At 44.2% G+C, this 20065-nt stretch overlaps 2 protein-coding genes across 3 annotated transcripts; both read left to right on the top strand.

Annotated features, from left to right (window-relative positions):
- The first annotated feature begins 209 nt into the window (after positions 1-209).
- Positions 210-9454, top strand: LOC147128394 (adenylate cyclase type 8). Of its 2 annotated transcripts, none has more exons than XM_086018069.1 (21): positions 210-468; positions 1669-1867; positions 1942-2679; positions 2759-2908; positions 2998-3128; positions 3274-3385; positions 3454-3581; positions 3665-3823; positions 3919-4147; positions 4224-4394; positions 4636-4736; positions 4817-5018; positions 5132-5224; positions 5299-5459; positions 5633-5714; positions 5788-5946; positions 6332-6478; positions 6565-6657; positions 6741-6855; positions 6996-7198; positions 8097-9454. In XM_086018069.1, exons 2-21 carry the CDS (start codon positions 1712-1714, stop codon positions 8310-8312), a joined length of 3546 nt encoding a protein of 1181 aa, XP_085874195.1. In that variant the 5' UTR covers positions 210-468; positions 1669-1711; the 3' UTR covers positions 8313-9454. The 2 variants fall into 2 exon arrangements, with proteins under 2 accessions (XP_085874195.1, XP_085874194.1); XM_086018068.1 differs by having other exon boundaries at positions 6738-6855.
- Positions 9455-9560: 106 nt separating this feature from the next.
- Positions 9561-19083, top strand: parp1 (poly (ADP-ribose) polymerase 1). Its single transcript, XM_086019631.1, has 23 exons — positions 9561-10077; positions 10652-10817; positions 10897-11012; positions 11441-11655; positions 12178-12268; positions 12356-12472; positions 12566-12742; positions 13434-13596; positions 13674-13814; positions 13888-14136; positions 14432-14497; positions 14596-14728; positions 15048-15243; positions 15305-15433; positions 15522-15605; positions 16140-16262; positions 16346-16474; positions 16578-16676; positions 17051-17203; positions 17296-17423; positions 17508-17569; positions 18292-18406; positions 18505-19083. Exons 1-23 carry the CDS (start codon positions 9955-9957, stop codon positions 18584-18586), a joined length of 3057 nt encoding a protein of 1018 aa, XP_085875757.1. The 5' UTR covers positions 9561-9954; the 3' UTR covers positions 18587-19083.
- Positions 19084-20065: the final 982 nt, after the last annotated feature.

Genomic DNA, 20065 nt, shown 5'->3' with positions numbered 1-20065 from the left:
CACATATTGCGTAATTTCTCTTACTTTTGAGGATTGCAAAAAATACACAATTTGGCAGTACAAACTTCGAAGAAATGTGGCTGATTTGGCCGTGGAGAGAGAGCGAGAGACCTGTCCGGGCACCAGTTACCTGAGCTTTGCAGAGCAGAGAGAATGGCTGCTGACTAATTAATCCTCTTTACACTCCTCACCGCCCTGCTTCCTGACAGTTATGGACTTCCTTTCAAAACAGGTGGCGATCTACAATCCTTTTTACCACCTTTATTAGTCCGTTTGGGATAAAGTCCCTTGTTCCGCCTGTGGAATGACCTGAACATTGTTTTCCCGTTTCCTGGATTATGCCTCAATCTTGACATCCTTGTAGGGATCATACGCAATGGAATCTGGAAAAAATGGATTGTGACGGACTGGCTGCCGTTATCATGGCTAAACCTGAACACGAGCGGCGGATACACCAAAACAGTACAGGTCAGTTTGGGGACTTTGATGGATGTAACGTGTGTGAAGTGCAATTTGAAAATGCACGTCTCCTACAGGTATATCACATAAATATTTTACTTAGGGATTAAGCTCTGTGAAGTGGACGGACACTTGTCCTTCCTTCTGTCAAGTGATTCTCTGTGTAATTACACACCTTCTGGAATAAAGTTAATCCAGAACACTGTAGGACTGTTCTGGTGTATACCAAATTAGCGTGGTCTGTTCTGATGTACACCCTGAAACCAGGATGTACCAGAACACCGCAGGTATCAGGATTTCAAGGCATATTCATAGATTGTGTGGGAATTGCATTGGAAGTGAGTCACGGCTGACAACAGTTTACATTTTGAGCCAGAGCCACCTGGAGGAGTTTAACCCAGCGGCATTAGCCAGCTCATGTCTAAATCTGGCAACCAGATCATTGGTTCAAAAGCTTCTGGCAGCACGTGGACTCAACCAGATTGTCCAATCTGGTTTTCTGCACACCGTGTTGTCGCCGTGTGAAAATAGGGCATGGTTATAGGCTGCTTTGCTGTTGTTGTTTGTTAAATTATTCTTAAGTGTTTGTTTTAAACCAGTAAATGAAATAAAATGCAAATTCATTTGTCTCTAAAGAGGGAAATCAACCCAAACATATTTTTTTCAAGAATATGCTCCCAGCAGGCCCACTAGTTAAAGCGCGGCATTCTGATTAATATTGAGTTTGTGGAATATGAAGCAAAATCCACCCGTTTTTAGCCATCTCAGGGGGCGGCCATTTTGTCATTTCTGTCGACTGAAAATGACATCACAACTAATCAGGGCTCAGGTAACGACCAATCACGGCTCAGCTTCAGAAAACAGGTCAGCCGTGATTGGTCGTTCCCTGAGCCCTGAACAACTGTGATGTCATTTTCAGTCGACAGAAGTGACAAAATGGCCGCCCCCAGAGATGGCTTAAAAACGAGTGGATTAACTCTTATTCCACAAATGCAATATTTATCAGAATACCTTGTTTCAACTAGTGGGTTTGCATAGAACATATTCTTGAAAAAAATATGTTTGGGTTGATTTCACATTTAAAATGTGAAATAATGGACACCCCTGGCAAGACCACGAGTGTCAATGGACATTATGCCTTTTGACTGAATGTCATGCAGTTTTCTCACCCCAAATCTTTTGTACTCAAACTTCTTCCGCCTCATCCAGGCCACCGTCATCTACGCCAGAAATTGAAGCTCGGTACCCTGCCATGGTGACTTTTTCAGAGACAACACAGGTCTCCCCAATGGAACTGTGTGAGCCCCCCTGCCTAACAGCCACCCTGTCCCCGGGTCTGAGGCGTAAAAAGATGCTGTGGCAGAATGCTGTCAAGCACATCATCATCCAGCAGGAGCTCAGTGCTCAGGTGAATGATTATTCCCACGGTTGTCCTCGGGTCCTTGGAAGAATGAATCAACATGCTATTATTCGGTGTGGCAGGTCGGCGTGGAGCCAGCTCGCAAAATCTTTGTGACCGACGCCTATATGGAAGAAATCAACCGGCAGATCCGCAGCAAGGCTTCGCGCGGAGTCAAGCGGCGGTCCTCCACATTCCGAGTCCACCCTTCCCACCTGCGTGGCTCCAGGAGCCACAGTATGGGAGGCTCAAGCGGGAACGAATACGCCAGCGACGCCGACTTTTTTGTGCACTGGGGCCGCATTGTTCACGGTATCTACATACCCACCCTGAGGCACACCTTCAAGTCTAAAGACCTGGAAAAACTCTACCAGCAACACTCTTCTCATCAAAGACGTAACTCCTTGGCCATCACCAATGTGATCGATGCGATGGCCAAGCTGCAGGTCCTGGTTTTGTACCTGGCTTTGGCGCCTGAGGACGTCATGGAACCCCTACGAGGCTGCTTGACGTGCGCCTTCATGGTGTTTGCCATAGCGCTGTGCATCGTTGTGCTAACCTTTAAGGACTCCATGTCACCGAGGTGGCTGCATTACGCCGGCCTGGCCAGCTGGCTGTCGCAGACCACGCAGGTATTGGGAGGACTGGTATACGGGTTGGAGAAAGACCCGTCGTGGTACCTTTTGTTCACGCTGTTTGCCACATACACGCTGCTGCCGTTACCGCTTACGTGGGCCATGTGCGCCGGGTCACTGACGTCGGCGTTGCATCTAATAATGGAGATCATATGCTTCCGTAACGATACGGTACTTTTGAGAAAGGTGAGGCAAGCGTTCTTGGAGTCGTACCTCATACTTTGGACATTCCTGGGTAAATGGAGTGAAACGTTCTTGATTGTAGGTTTTTGCCAAAGGCCTTCTGTACCTGGGTATGAACACAGCCGGATTCTTCATTCACTATCTGACGGATCATTCACAACGGCAGGTGTTCTTAGAAACGCGACGTTGCATCGAAGGTCGCCTCAAACTGGAGCAGGAGAATCAGAGACAGGTCGGACGACTGCATTCGGAACACCCCATTCGAGGGGTAGAATTTGATGATTGTTGACTTTCTTTTTCTTGACCATTTCTCCACGATAGGAGCGTCTAGTGTTGTCCATCTTGCCCCGGTTTGTAGCCTTAGAAATGATTGCTGACATGAGCTTGATGGAAGATGAGCTCAATCCTCAAGAGTTTCACAAGATTTATATTCACCAGTACAAAGATGTCAGGTAAGTACAAAAATGCAACATTTGGTGTTTGAGTGAAATATGCTGTTTGTTGGTTGGCTATAAATGCAGAACTTGACTTCCGATCTGGTTACCATCCATTCCCTAACGCATATCAAATAATATTGTTGGTTTCTCTTGTCCGCAGCATCCTTTTTGCTGATATCAAGGGCTTTACTCTTTTATCCATGAACCTGTCAGCTCAGGATTTGGTTCGAACCCTCAATGAGCTCTTTGGACGCTTCGACCGGTTGGCCGAGGTGTGAACCCGAGCACGGTTTTCCTCATGTTTTGCTTCTATTTACTTATGCTCATTTCTGTGTTACAGGAGCACCAGTGCCTGCGAATAAAGATACTTGGGGACTGTTATTATTGTGTGTCCGGGGTCCCGGAACCTCAGCGTGCCCACGCCCGTCACTGTGTCGAAATGGGTCTGGCTATGATCACCACCATACGGTTAGTCCAATTATGACGGGTTGGTGCTCCGTTACTGTTGCTACTGAAACAAGTCTGATGGCGTTCCATCTTGCCCGTGTCAGGTCTGTCCGCAAGCAGCTCAACTTTAACATGGACATGAGGATTGGCATCCATTCAGGATCTGTCCTGTGTGGGGTTCTGGGTCTACAGAAATGGCAGTTTGACGTTTGGTCTTGGGATGTGGGCATTGCCAACATGCTGGAGGCAGGTGGCATACCAGGGTGAGGGCTTTGGCCGTGTTACTCCTTCCTGGTACAATTGGAGAGCATTCACTGGAAGCGCTGCAGCTCACTGATGATTCAATTTCCCTCAACAGGCGGATTCACATCTCCAAAGCTACCCTGGACTGCCTTGAAGGCATCTACAAGACAGAGGACGGACATGGAGCTGACAGGAACGAGTTCCTGCGGAGACACAACATCGACACGTTTCTCATTTGTCCCCAGGAGGACATACATACGGGTGACCACAACGAGCCTCGCAAAGTCCAGAAAACCAGTCGCGCCCATGAAATTCCGTTCGGCAGTGCCATTGACATGAATAGTGTACGCTCCGATTCCAGCACCGGTGGCCCCGCAGGCCTCCTTGCGCCAGTCTGATCGATCTCATATTTCCTTGTAGATCTTGGCTTCCTTCACAAATGGATCGCTGCCCAACATATGGCCGTCCACCTCCAAGGAAATCAACGAACGCATCAAACACGCCATCGAGGTTCGCAGCAGCGAGCGTATGCACAAGGAACACATCACTCCTCTGTCTCTGGTTTTCAAAGACACACACATCGAGGACAAGGTATGGCTGTAGATTTAGACGGCAGTGCTTGTACTGGTCACCAGACAATCGCAAGGGACGCATCTGGCCAATTTAGTCTTTGATCATGTTTTTGGAAAGTGGGAGGAAGCCTGCTTCCAAGGGAAAAGTTTGGGGCTTCATGGGCTCTTGAGTAGATGGTTCCATGTAGCGTACGGTATGTATGGTAAAAGCCTCGGCGAATGATGTTTGACACGCAACCCTTTGTTGTGAGTGACTTCAGTTTTCCCAGATGAGGGACGAAATGTTCAACTCCAACCTGCTCTGCTCCTTCATCATGCTGCTCTTTGTCATGGCCGCCCAGGCCCTCATCCCGGCACCCAGGTAGGGAATTGCCAACCCCCTCTGCACTTGAAACATTCATTCCAATGGTCTATTTTTTATCATCATTTTTTTTTCCCCAGGCTGTTTCCAGCCATCCTGCAGTTTTCCCTGTTTTTGCTCACCTACACGCTGCTGCTACTCTTGGTGCTTGCGGAGGAGCTCAAGTGGAGCCCGGCCACACTGCAGCAATTCTGCAGCTGGATCCACGAGAACAACGGCGCTCGCAACACGCTCACCCTCACCGCCGTGGTCATCAACTTTGGGTTAGCCTGCACGGACATTGTGAGAGCCCAAAACTGCACCGGATGTTTCAAATCATAATCATTAAAGGAAGGACATTTCACAGGAATTCAAGAGGTCATCATTTTCTTTCTGTGTTTTTTGTATGCATGCAGTTATGGTGCATTCTCACAGACACACAAGTGGCTAATAAGATGGAAAAATCAAACATGGCTTCACGTTCACTCACTGTGTGTTCTTACCCAGAGGTAACCGTTCAAATTGTTCAGAATTCCCGACTTGGATGCTTCGAGTTCAAATATGGCTTCTTTCTCTTCTTCAGTTGTTTGTGCTGAGCGGCGTGATCGCCATGGTGACGTGCGCCGTGTTTCTCCGACTCAACTCCCTGCTGAAGCTGGCCGTGCTGCTGCTGGCTGTGGCCGTCTATTCCTACCTCATCCATCTGGCCTTCCTTTCCCTCGCACGCCAAGACCTGCCGCACAGGTCATACACGATTATTTCAGCGCGATAGCGAGGACACGGTGTGTGGCCGTGTGACCATTCTTGATAACAACATGAGCCCAAAAAATACCTCTTTGCATTTGATTGTGTTAGGATAAGGATGCCCAGTGGGGAGTTTAGATTTTTTTTTTTTCCTTCTGTTTGTGCATGCACAGATCTCACTATGTGAGGAGAAAAGGGATAGCTATCCTTCTCTTGGTCATGTTCATCGTCGCAGTCTTTTACAACGGACGCCAGGTACTGACTTCTCCATCTCAGATGTCTTGGGAAGTGAACGACGGAGAGCGTCAGACTTGTATTTGCTCTGCAGTGGGAAGCCACCGCCAGGCAGGACTTCCTGTGGCGTCTGCAGGCTCAGCAGGAAGTGGAGGACATGAGGGAGTTGCGGGAGCACAACGAATGTCTCCTTCACAATATTCTGCCTGTGCACGTGGCCCGGCACTTTTTGGACCGCAGCAAGAACGATGAGGTGCGTGCACAAACTCAATCGCCGAATCTACAGTGTGAACTGGGTCCAAACAATTTTTGGTTAATGTTAAAAATGCCCAAACATTTTTTTTTCAAGAATATGTTCTATGCAAGCCCACTAGTTGGAACAGGGCTTTCTGATAAATATTGCATTTGTGGAATAAGAGTTAATCCACTCATTTGTAGCCATCTCCGGGGGCGGCCATTTTGTCACTCCTGTCGACTGAAAATATTATTCAGAATGCCGTGCTTCAACTGGTGGGCCTGCTGGGAACACATTCTTGAAAAAAAGTATTTGCGGGCTGATTTCCGCTTTAATATGGTCTCGCTATGGCAGGTCTCCATCTATTGCGTGTGCGTCATCAAGAGTCATGTTTTCTCTGCAGGAGCTTTACTCCCAGTCCTATGATGAGGTGGGGGTGATGTTTGCATCTATCGCTGGATTCAATGAGTACTTTGAGCAAAAGGAGATCAGACATGAAGGTGTGGATTGCCTCCGCCTCCTCAATGAGATCATCGCCGGTTTCGATGAGGTGAGTGTGAGATCGTTTTCGGATTAAGGAAAGGTTAGTGCTGGGGTTCGGGTGAAATAGGTTTGGGTTAAACGTTTGTTTTCTAGTTGCTGGAGGAGTCATACTTCCATTATGTGGAGAAGATCAAGACCATAGGGAGCTGCTATATGGCCGCCTCCGGTCTAGCGCCGGACAAACAGGTGGGAGAGAGTCCTTTTTTTCCCACATGTGAACCTTGCTATCCACGTGCTTACGTCTGACTCTCCATCCACCTCCCTAGCAGACGTCTATGGACGAATGGAATCACTTGAGCGAACTGGTTCTGTTTGCGCTGGCAATGCAAGAGACCTTGAAGGAGATTAACAGGCACTCTGCCAAAGACTTTCAGCTCCGTGTCGGTAAGTAGCGAACTGTGGTCGCGCACTTCATTGGTTCAATTCCACTCCTCGTCCATATTCACTCTCGTGTGTTTCCTCGGACGGAAGTCGACCGAAAAAAAATATATATACAATGATTTGGATGATGATTTCTCCATCAGGCATCGCCCACGGGCCGGTGGTGGCGGGTGTGATCGGCGCCAGCAAACCTCAGTACGACATCTGGGGCTCCACGGTCAACTTGGCCAGCCGCATGGACAGCACGGGGGTGAGCGGGCGCATCCAGGTGCCTGAGGTCACCCGCAGAATCCTAGCAGAGTGGGGTTTTGTCTTGGAGCTGCGCGGGGAAATCTTTGTCAAGGGGGTGAGTGCTGTTCAACACCGTCTGCTCTGGCCCACGGAGGATCTTTGTCTGTGTGTTGTTTTAGGTTCATAGGTGAAACCGATTGAATTGACTAGAATTCCTTGGTTTGATGTGTAACAATTGGTCAATAAAGTGCAGCTGTAGTGTGTTATTCAAACAATCATGACAAAACAGCAACTCAAAACTAGCTAAATGACCTACTAACTGAATGAATGACCAAGTAACTGACTGGTGGACGGACTGGCTAAATCACTAACTGACTGGCAGACTCACTAAATCACTGACTGAGTTACTGTCTGACTGACTAACTAACAAAATAACTGACCGAATGACTGCATTACAGACTGACCAACTTACTGACTGCTTGAATAACTAACTCACTGACTGACTGACTAACCTACTACCTCACTGACAACCTGAATAAATGACCAGTTAACTGTCTGTCAGTATTACTAACTGACTGTTTTACTGATCTACTAACTAACTGACTGAATGAATAACTGGCTAACTCACAGACTGACTAACGTACTACCTCAGCGACTGACTGACTGTCTTCCTGACTGACTAACGAACTGAAGAATTAAATAACTAACCAACTCAGACTGACCTAATTTAATACCTCGCTGACTAACTAATTAACTGACTGACTGTCATGTTGACTGACAAGATGAAGGATTTCATAACTAAGCAACTCACAGACTAACTTTGTACCTCACTAACTAACTAACTAACTGGCTGGCTGACTGATTATTGCCTTGTGCTTGGCCAATATAGTGTATGATTGACTTTGAAAAGCAAACCAATTGGGCCATCTAGTGGTGCATTTTGTGTCCACTTCCCTGAGGTCGATCTGTGACCGATGCACGGCTTCCCTCTGACGGGTGATCTGTCCTTGCAGGTGAGCGAGTGCCAGGGCAAGGTGCGCACCTACTTCATCAGCACCATGCGCAGCAAGAGAGCCAACGCAGCGACGGACGGACGCCCAGGGGGCAAGATGGAAGGACGCATGACACTGGCGGGGATCGTGTTCGGTCTGGTCCAGGCCAGACACAAGGAGAAGCTGAGAGAGACCAACGGCGGCTTCACTCTGTCAACCTGCACCCTCAAGGGCTGATGGGACACCCCAATAAAATTGACGGAGAATCAAACTCTGCCATTAAATGCTGTATATACAGTACATACGCTTCCTTAAAGCATACTTTTCAGTGCTTTGAATTGTGACAGTGGGGAAATTGTCAATATGACAAGGCCAATAATCTTCTTCACCAGGGAGCCAAAACACAGTATACCTCAAAACAACCACAACAACCTCTCCAAGACTTTCAATGAGCTATATCATTTTGTAATGGTTAATCTTTATCTGTATGCATTTTTAAAAAGTATGTTTCATTCATTTTGTATCAACAGGCTTAGACTCAGGCTCAGGCACCACTTAGACTAAAGCTATTTGTTTCCATTCACCCCAAAATAATTTCAAGCAAAAAACGTTCTACTTTAATAGCAACCATTTTTCATCAGAAATGGACCGTGAGTATTTCACACTTATCATGTGAATATAAAATGTGCTGTGTAAAAAATAGATACTTAATTACATTACTGAAAAGAAAACATTTAAATGTGTATTTTAGAGGAGCTATGATTAATTGACAACTATTTGATCACTAAATCAATAAATGATTATTTTTGACAATTGTTCAGATACTTTTTTTATTTAAAATTGTCCAAATCCCCAGAATTTCAACAGTAAATTTTCTTTGATTTCAGTAGTCCTCCATGGAAGCAGACTTTGTGTTGAATCAATGTAAAACATTTGCTTTCACTTTGGAAAACAATTATCAATATTTTTGCCTATTTTCTGACATGTTACGGACCAAACCTGGAACTGAATCATAATTAATATCTGTTTGTTTCCACACTGTCAATATGAAATAATTTGCTGTTTTTTAATGAATGGATGACAATTAAAACATGATTTTTCAGTCTGATTCGTCGATTAATTGACAAAATAATAATAATTGTTGACCAGTGTTATTAAAGTAATCGTTAGTTGCAGCCCTAGTGTATTTTTTTTACATTTTGTTTAAACTATATATTCTGTATATATAGGAATTGTGTGTGCAGATTTACATAATTGAGAACATGATACACTGGGCTGCTGATAAATGTTTTTTATATTTATATTTTGAATGATTATCATTCTGAAACTGTAACCCTATAGAAATGTGTTCTGCTAATAAAGTACATACAATTAATGTATTTATTTCGCTTGTTTCAGTAGTTTGACAAACGAGCACGAGCGCCAATAGTTTCTATTTATGATGCTTCCCAGACAAGCGAAAGCTAATCGCGCACGTTACTCCTGCAGATTCTGGACGATTATTCTCGACTCGATTAGTGCTGTCTGTGTCGGGATTTGATCGTTTATTTCTTACAGATGGTTCATATAGGCGAATTTAATTTTGAATTAACCAACATTTTTAAATTGAGTAACTTACTATAACACTAGAAAAGCATTCGAGGAATTATTTCACAGCATGTGCAATTTCCAAGTGTAAATACAGAGCAGCATGTGCGTTTCGCCTCGGTTTGCGAAAAGCGAGCGCGAATGAGCCCTCCTGTTTGCGCCGCACTCTCTCTGAGCAGGCCAGCACGCGGGATTTGCCGCTCTGATTGTGTTTGTTGTCTGTCGGAGCACAAGAAACTTTTTGTCTTTGCTCTTCTTTTGTCCCCTTTTTCCCAAACGACGCAAAGCGAACATGGCGGAGAGTCAAGAGGACAAGCTCTACAAGGCCGAGTACGCCAAGAGTGGCCGCGCGTCGTGTAAGAAGTGCAAGGAAAACATCGCCAAAGACTCGCTCCGAATGGCCATCATGGTGCAGGTTAGCGCCGTCGTCCACAGCTTCTTTTTGATGAAAGGCACTCTAGCTAAATAGCTAACGTCAAGCTAAACACGTAAAATAACAACACGAGGCATTATATTTGAATGAAGTTAGTTTTTTCCTCACCCTCAACTGTTCAAGGGGTGCTATGTGTAAAAGTGTCCACTATGTAGGTGGAAGCCGTTGTTAGCTATCTAAAGGCTGACGTCGTTCACTGCGAATGATGTTTCATGTTCACTCACTTTCACTTTTACTAGTAGGATGTCCACGTTTTCCAGCAAAGCCGCATATTAAGGCGACACTGTCCAAATTTGCATTCAAATAATAGCCACTCAGTGTTGAAGGTAAGAAGTACTGCAGTACAATGCAGGCAAATCACACGGGCCGTGTCTAATGTTACTTCAGTCTGTGCTGCGAGCCGCTAAAAATGAATCGATAATTTGTACCCCTGGCAGTTTTCCTTAGGGGATATTGTGATGTGTAGTATCTACTGTCACATAATAAATCATGTTATTATTTCAAGCAACGTGTAGTGATATTTATGGTTCTTCTTTGCTTCTTTCCCATGTGTCAGTCACCAATGTTTGACGGCAAGGTCCCACACTGGCATCACTTCTCCTGCTTCTGGTTGCGAGCGGCGGCCCAGTCCCCCACTGACATCGATGGCTTCTCCGCCCTTCGCTGGGAAGACCAGGAGAAAGTCAAGAAGGCCATCGAAAGTGGCGGAGCTGCTGGAGGAGGTCAGTCCACACTCCATGACCTCAGAAATTCCAACCATGCTAGAGTGGTCGCTCATTTGTCGGTGTTTTGTCCTCGCAGGAAAAGGCGGTAAGAAAGGTGCCGCACAAGGGGAGAAGACGCTCAACGGCTTTGCGGTGGAATACGCCAAATCCAACCGCAGCACTTGCAAAGGCTGCGAGATGAAAATTGAAAAGGTTTATTTTCACGTCAAACGTCATTAACTCTTTCGATGCCAGCCATTTAAAATAAATAAATAAATAAATAAATAAATAAACCCCTCTTGAGTGCCAGCCAATTTAGAGCATTCTGATTGATCTTTCAAAGCACAGAATATTGTATTATATGACTGTGCAAACAGTTACCACAAAATGAAAGATTAGACTCATCTAAAAAAGTTTGTTTCCACCTTATTTCATTTTTTGCCTCTGGGTGGAAAAAATTCCAAAGTTCACCACTATTTCCCAAACTCTTACATTAACATAGAAAAACAAGGGTGGGTCAATCCTTTGATGCTTGCTGTCCAAAACCGGCTTCTCTTTTGTAACATCTATGACAAACTGTTGCATGACTCTGATAATTTCCCCTTTAGGCAGCGCATTCAATTTTCTGGCTTTACCCGCAGGATCAGATCCGCGTGTCAAAAAAGACGGTGGACCCGGAGAAGCCTCAGCTGGGCCTGATCGATCGCTGGTACCACACAGCCTGCTTTGTGGGCCGCAGGGAGGAGCTGGACTTCAAGCCAGAGTACAGCGGCGCACAGCTGAAGGGCTTCAACACGCTGAGGGCCGAAGACAAAGAGGAGCTCAAGAAGAGGCTCCCGCCAGTCAAAGCGGAAGGGTGAGACCACTGACACGTGCGTTCTTACGGTGTAGGGCCCGACCCATATCGATTTTTTTTATTTTTTTTAGGCCAATACTGATTCCATTATAGAATTCCCATAACACATTAAGCGGCCCATTAATTAAAAAAAAACCGATTAAAACGTCAAATTAGTCATCATACAGCAGGAAAATATTTAATAATTATAATGTAACAAAACATGTTATTTTATTAAGCTTTATTTTTTTATATTTGACAAATGTGTACAACTAACTAGAACCACTCATAGTATTTGTGATTATAAATCTTACTATTTATATTAAGAAATAAAAATGAAAAAAATACAGTAAGTGACCATCAATTTGACTTTGAAAATTGCATTTACTGTTTTGAGGCACTTCTGTCAAATGTAAGCAGAACATTGTTTTTAATTACATTCTTATTACGTTGCCTTTGGAATCTGAATAAATTCAGAATTTGAATCTAACCTGTCGTGGTAACAGTTGTGAGCGGTCCAAAAAAAGCTCCCTTCCCTTCCAGAAAGCGCAAAAACGAAGAGGTGGACGGAGTCTCCAAAAAACAGAAGAAGGAGGACGAAGAGGAGAAGAAAAAATTAGAAGCGCAGTTGAAGGTAACGTTGGCTTCCTTTTTATGGGCGTCATTGTTTTTTTGTTTTTTTTTATCCCCCCCACCTGAGTGTGTTTGTGTGCCCTGGCAGGACCAGAGCCAGTTGATATGGGGCATTAAAGACAAGCTGAGGAAGTTTTGTTCCGTCAACGACATGAAGGAGCTACTCATCGCTAACGGCCAAGAGGTTCCTTCGGGAGAGTCCAACGTGAGCGCAGCTCAACAAATCTAACGAGCAAAAAAAAAAACATTGAAAAGTCTCGAGTGAAGTTTTTTGTTGACTTCTGACTGTGATTGACAGGTGGTGGACAACTTGGGCGACGGCATGGCTTTCGGCGCGCTGGAACCGTGCAAGGAGTGCTCTGGCCAGTTGGTGTTCAAGGGCGACGCCTATTACTGCACTGGGAACATCTCGGCCTGGACAAAGTGTGTTTACAAAACCTCCAAACCCGAACGGAAAGACTGGGTTACCCCCAAGGTACGGCCACTAAAACCCGGGGAGGGGCGGAGTCCTCGAGTTTACGGCAAGCCTCGCATAAAATGTTTCAAGTCGGGCTGCAAGAATTATCCGAATAATTCTAATATTGATCAATTAAAATCCAATTTTTTTCTGTCCAATAAAACAAATGCGTCTCCTTTTTTTTGATGGCCAAACACCAAAAATATATTTTTGTGTCCAAAAAAATGTGTTGTTTTTCTGAAATTCACAAAAATAAAATTGTAGTATTTCAAGCATAATAAAAAGTAAATTCCGCAAAAAAAATCTCATCATGGGCCATCAATTTTGTTGTTTTATCTCCAAAAAGTCGCATTCATTCAAATGATTTTTTTCCCAATGTAATTTTACTAGATTTAAGTTACAATTTCATGAGCATGAAGCTGTAATAGTACAACCAAAATAAATGGATTTACAAAAATAAAGGATGGGGGAAAAAAGGTGGAATTTTACAAAAATGACATCAGAATTTCGAGACACAAAAATGTATTTTGTCCAAGTCAAACGAACCGGAAAAATTGTAATCCAACTTGGATAAACGTTTAAAGTCACAAGAAAAGTTTTACCAAAAAAGGTGATCAAAGAATGATGGCTTGCCGGTGCTATTGCGCTTGCACGAATGCCTCCTCCCCACACGTAACAACCACGTTACCATGTCATCGCTGCATTTTAGGAATTTCACGAGGTTCCTTTCCTGAAGAAGTTCAAATTCAAGCGTCAGGATAGAGTTTACCCAAAGGAGGCGCCCACCCCGAGCCAGCCCGCCGTCAAAGCCGAGCCTCTGGCCAGCGCTTCCGGCGCCCCCGCCAAGCCGCTACCAGAGGGCGCACCCCCTGGTGAGTGGCGAGACCAGACATCCAGTTCAGGAACTTGAATGCTCTCAACCGCGCGTCTTTGTGCGTATGTGCGACAGACAAACCCCTCACCGGCCTGAAGGTGTTGACTGTTGGCAAACTTGCCAAGAACAAGGACGACATCAAGGCGGCCGTGGAGGAGCTGGGGGGGAAGATCAGCGGCGCGGCCAACAAGGCCTCACTCTGCATCAGCACCAAGAGTGAGAAACCCCGCCACAAACTCTCATCACGTTCCGTTTCCCGTGAATGAATGTGTGATGTAACGCTTGGCAGAGGAGGTGGAGAAGATGGGCAAGAAAATGGAGGAGGCCAAGGAGGCGGGCGTGCGCGTGGTGTCCGAGGATTTCCTCACCGACGTCAAGTCGTCGGGCAAAGCGCTCCACGAATTGGTCTCCCTGCACGCCATCTCCCCGTGGGGGGCCGAGGTCAAAGTGGAGGCCCCCCCGGCGCCAGCCCCCGCGCCCTCCAAGTCGGGCGCCATGGCTGCTTCCAAGAGCACCGGCAGAGTGAAGGAGGAAGAAGGTAAAACACTCATCAGAGAAGCGGAACAGTGCCTCATGCAGTTTCGAGCAAGTTTTAGTACGCATTATTCTTTTTTCAAATGTCTCTCTTTATGTTGACATTTTGTAGGATTACAACTTATTTCAAGAAGTCTTTTGAACGACAAACTGCCTCCTGTTCCTTGACTAATATTATTCACGTGACAGTTTAGCAGTATAACAAAATCTACAATGTTCCCTTGCTACTTTGGGGGTTTTCATTTGTCACCCTAACTTGATTTGCTGCGGGTTGTTTGGCGACATGGTCACTTTTCCAGGTAAGAGCAAAGCCAAGAAGATGAAACTGACGGTCAAAGGAGGCGCTGCTGTCGATCCAGACTCAGGTAGCCTCACCTAAAATACCACATCAGCAAATGTTTCCCCTTCTTCCTCTTCTTGGAACTTGGTTACTTGATGAATATTGATTTATTTACCCCATTAGGACTGGAGAACAGTGCTCACGTTTTGGAGCAGAACGGTAAAATGTACAGTGCCACTCTGGGCCTGGTGGACATCATGCGGGGAACCAACTCCTACTATAAACTGCAGCTGCTGGAGGACGACGTACAGAAAAGGTTTGTGGTCAAACATTCGCTGTCATATGCGTACGAGCCGGCGTTGTTCGGCCAAATTTTCAAACGGTGCACCGACACATAGAACGCAGTCAATATAAGGACGCATGTGTTCTTAAAGACAAATATTTCTGCAGATTACTGAGTGGCTTAAAGTATCTGACATTGACTAAGGCATCTTCGTTTTTTCTGCATGGCTGTGTTATACTGCCGCCCGGTGGCCAAGTGGCGCACAGCAGAAGGCGCCGCAATCGTTCAATTGTTGACATTTTGTTTTGTTAGGTTCTGACTGCATGTTTTCATGCCTTTGCCTTCTGCGCAGGTACTGGGTGTTCCGTTCTTGGGGTCGAGTGGGCACCACCATCGGGGGCAACAAGCTGGACAAAATCGGCGACAAGAGCTCGGCGCTCAACAACTTCCTGTCGGTGTACAAGGAGAAGACGGGCAACGAGTGGGGCGCCTCCAACTTCACCAAGTACCCCAACAAGTTCTACCCGCTGGAGATCGACTATGGACAGGTTGGCCCCAACACACACTTGTGCATTCCCCTGCCGGTGTTGACAGTCTTTGCAATGGCAGGACGAAGAAGCCGTCAAGAGGCTGACGGCCACCGCGGGAACCAAGTCCAAGCTGGCCAAACCCGTCCAGGATCTGATCAAACAGATCTTTGACGTGGAGAGCATGAAGAAGGCCATGGTGGAGTTTGAGGTAGAGTTTTACACCTTTTATCTGTTCTCAAAGGGACGCGCAGGTAGAGGCGCATCTACAAGGCAGTGTTTCCCTTGCCTGTTTTCAGATTGACCTTCAGAAGATGCCGCTGGGAAAATTGAGCAAGAGGCAAATTCAGAGCGCGTACGCTCTCCTCACGGAAGTGCAGCAGGTCAGTTGACACGTGAGAAAATATGTCAGTTTATCAAGTCGTAATATTGAAGCAAAGCATTTTTTTTTTAATTATGAGAATCAAATTAAATTGTATGAGACTACATTTGTATTGTTACAAGGGAAAAAATAATTGTGTGTGAGGAAAAAAGTGCAAAATGAAAAGTTAACTACTAAAAGTCATGTCATTTTACTAAAATCGAATTTTAAAAAAGGAATTGTAATTTTATTTGTTTATGTTTTACATAAGTTATAAGAAAAGTTTACTGAATAAAAGTTGTAATATTACACCAAAAAAATTGATGTTTTTTTTTTTTTTTTAAATTTTTTTTAGAAGAGTAAAAGATGAGGAAAACCAATGTTCATTTTAATTGAAAAAAATATGTTTTTACAAGAAGAGTATTAGGATAACCTTTGTAGTTTTGTGACAGTAGTCATAAGTAGTAGTAAACAGAAGTAATAAAGGTTATTACTGTTTTTTTACAACGTACAATATCAGGTGCTATTTTCCTTATTAAAAACTTCCTTGATTTAGGCGGTGTCCGACCGTGTGCCCGACTCGCACATTTTGGATCTGTCCAATCGCTTCTACACGTTGATACCGCACGACTTTGGCATGAAGAAACCGCCGCTGCTCAGCAACCTGGACTACATTCAGGTACGCGCACGTAACCCCAAAGTTCTCCGCTTACACTAAACCGGGAATAAAAAAAATAATAATATGCACACCTCACCGGCCAGGCTAAAGTTCAGATGCTGGACAACCTGCTGGACATTGAAGTGGCTTACAGTCTGCTGAGAGGAGGAGCGCAGGACAACGAGAGCGACCCCATCGATATCAACTACGAGAAACTGAAGACCACAATTGAGGTCGGAATGCTCCCCCATTTGGATCACCCCATTTTTTATTTTTTTATTTTTTTTTAAAAGGAAGCTACACATCAAAATGTTTGTGTTTTGCTATGTTTCTTAGGTTGTGGACAAGGCCACGCAGGAGGCCGACATCATTATGGAATATGTGAAGAACACGCACGCAGCCACGCACAACACGTATACACTGGAAGTACAAGAGGTAAGTCGGCTCTGGGCGAAATGCTGATTGCATATTATTTCGTCGCTCTCCTGTGAAAAACACGTCCATTTTTAAAATCTTTTTTATTTCTACATGACAGGGGTTTCCGTGTTGCAGACATCGCCTTAACGTGAAAATGAAAGACTTTTCCAAATTTGGACATACGTTTTTTTCACAGGACAGCGACGATATAATTGATATTTTTCAAAGTCGTTCCACCTTGTAATATTTTTTTCATTTGGCATTTCAGCCTTCACACGCAATATCTCCAGAAATCATAAATGTCCAGTTTGAAAAATGTCTTTATTTTTTTACAAGGAAAAATATCCTCATTTGCCAAGAACAAAAAGTTGTAATTAGGCCTGTGGTTTTAGATTTTCAAAATCAACCGCGAGGGAGAACGCCAGCGCTTCCAGCCCTTCGAGGAGCTGCACAATCGCCAGCTGCTGTGGCACGGCTCGCGGACCACCAACTACGCCGGCATCCTGTCTCAGGGTCTTCGCATCGCCCCTCCGGAGGCGCCAGTGGTGAGTTTTGTATTTTTGGGTCACCAATCAACCCGCATCTTTTTCTTGAGAATCGTCGTTGCGAATCAAGTTGTGCTTTCTTGTGTCTGCAGACCGGTTACATGTTCGGCAAAGGCGTGTACTTTGCCGACATGGTGTCCAAGAGCGCCAACTACTGTCACACCTCGCAGTCGGACCCCGTTGGCCTTCTTCTGCTAGCAGAAGTCGCCCTCGGCAACATGTGAGTTGATTATTTGGAATTCTGCCAATGAAGAGAACAAAAGGCTGGTATGAATTGTGGTCATATTTCTTTCCTTTATTCCAGGCATGAGCTGAAAAAGGCCTCCCACATCACTAAACTACCAAAGGGCAAACACAGCGTAAAAGGTGCGACACTCGCAAAATAGTTGCAGTCTTACTTGTAATATTACAATTTTTTTTTTTTAAGTTATAAAAAAGTGGTTAGTATTAGGAAAAACATTTCCATGATAATGAGGAAATGATACAATTATATAAATTTTGTAAAGATGGAATCCTAATTATACGAGAGAAAATAAAAAGCAATTTTAGGAAAATAAATTTTTTTGCAAATTATGACTAAAAAGGTTGGAATATTACAAGAATTAAGTTTGTTTTTATGAGTCTGAATTTCATAATTAACTTTTTGGGGTTAAGTTATTTTATGAGAGAATATATTTGATGAAAACGATAACGAGAAAAATATAATGTTTCAAGAAAAAAAAGTTGTCACAAACACAAGAAGAGTCTGCATCTTATCAGAATTAAGTCGTCATATAAGTAGAAAAGCTTTTCACAAAGATTAAAGTTGTAAAGGGGGGGAAAAACAGATGGGATGAATCACATACTGTAGTCCTGAGAGTCTGAGATCAGATTTTGAGAATATACTGTACATTATAGTTATATGGGAAATAAATTAGAAATTGTACTATTTGAAGAAAAGTCATACTATTATAATAATAAAATAGAAAATAAATGGTAATCAAATGAGTATAATGTCGTAGATTATGAAAAAAGACTGCATTTAAAAAAAAAATGGAACTAATCCCCAAAAAAACATAATTTCCCGTTTGTTTCGTTTTTCCTTGCAGGTTTGGGTCGAACTGCTCCCGAATCGAGCGCCACCACCACTTTGGACGGCGTGGAAGTGCCTCTGGGAAAAGGAGCCAACACCAACATTGACGACACCAGTCTCCTGTACAACGAGTATCCTTTCAGCCCACGCCGCACCTGCTGGCCCTTTCGTCTCGTCGTTATTATTACCCTGATATTCCGTCGTCCGTTTCCCTTAACCGTCGCCACAGATACATCGTGTACGACGTAGCCCAAATCAACCTCAAGTATCTCCTGAAGATCAAGTTCAACTACCAAACGTCCTTGTGGTGAGCGCCGCAAATGAGAGCGCCGTTTTCGCAAACCAGGGGCCTCGCTTTGATTCCAATATTCTTTTGTCACTTTATGCTACTTTATCGGCACGTTTACTAGCTAACAGTCTCAGTGTGTGACCCCTTCGGTACCTGGAAAGCCAGCTTTCAAGTTACATGTGGGTAGTTTGTTTTCTCTTTCTTGGTGAAAAGACGACAACTAGGATGCCGGGTTTAGGGAAGGAATGCGGAATCGGTGAGAGCATTTGAGCTGGCCGGCCCGCCACGCAAATGAAAAAAAACCCAATACAACATTGTAGCCAGAACTGCTCATCTGATAGAATAACATTTAAAGGACCAATGGTTCCCCTGCTCTGGTTTTCGAGGGATTTGTGACTGACATCGACTGGCCAGGTTTCATTTTAAAATACTGTACGGAAATGTATATATTTGCATTGTTTTTGTCTCTTCATGCATCTTCTCTAGCAAAATAAATAAAATGCTCTTCCGAAACAGCGACGACGTGTGTTCCGTAAGTCATTGACAGTCAGGTCCATAAATATTGGGACATGGACACGATCCTAATCTTCACAATTTATCATGCTGATTTTGTCAGCAGTCACGTCATCAATAAATACAAGTCAGCCAGTCTCATAGGCAGCCATTTATGTGGGTCTGTTTAGTTTAATACATTTTGTTGTATGACAGGTGGATAAACAGGTTAATTGTGCCTCCATCGAGTTGAAGTGTTGACTTGTTCTGCTTGTCACTCTACATAGCCGGCATAGATAAATAAAGGTGTGGTATAAACAACATTTTCGACTCAATTACACTTCTCCTAAGTCCTAACCAGATGTATGACAAAAAGGCAATTTTAAATATTGACAAAATGCAAAGTGCAAAATACATGCTCTTAATATATTTCATTTTTTATTTTGATCCACTATACTAACGCAACAACAAAGGTTTTGAAGCAAACAACAAAATAACGCGGTTTCTTTTTTCCAGTGCAAACGGCTGTCTGGTGTAAAAATGACCATTCAAGGATGGCACAAAACCCCTGAACAACAATCCAACATTAGGTGCAAGAACTCATTCTGTACATTTTTTTTTCTCACAAAAATCATCTCACCCAAAATTTTTATATTATTGAGGTACTATTTGTCCTGCATACCATTCCAAATTCACCCAAAAATATTAGGCCTACTCATGTAGCGTAGGGCAGTATAAGACCAAGTGTAAGTATAACAGCCCTGCCATCTAGTGGTGAATGGTGGTATCACAACTTAAAACTACAGTATTCGCAATTTGTTTCGGAGGTCCACCCTCAGGGATTCATTTTTTTTCTCCAAAATATATTTTCCTACTTTTGATTTTTTTCCAGGTCTGTTCGCCTCATTTACCGCTGTTGTACATGGAGAAAAATATGGAATGTGTGTCAGTGTTTTTTATGATTTTTGGGAGGGTTGTAAAAAATAGGTATATAAAATCCTGCACTATG

This window comes from Filicampus tigris, chromosome 20, assembly GCF_054856515.1.
Source record: "Filicampus tigris isolate MCC_2025a chromosome 20, RoL_Ftig_1.0, whole genome shotgun sequence".
Taxonomy (NCBI): domain Eukaryota; kingdom Metazoa; phylum Chordata; class Actinopteri; order Syngnathiformes; family Syngnathidae; genus Filicampus; species Filicampus tigris.
The sequence above is the reverse complement of the archived record's forward strand: the minus strand, read 5'-3'. Positions and strand labels throughout refer to the sequence as shown.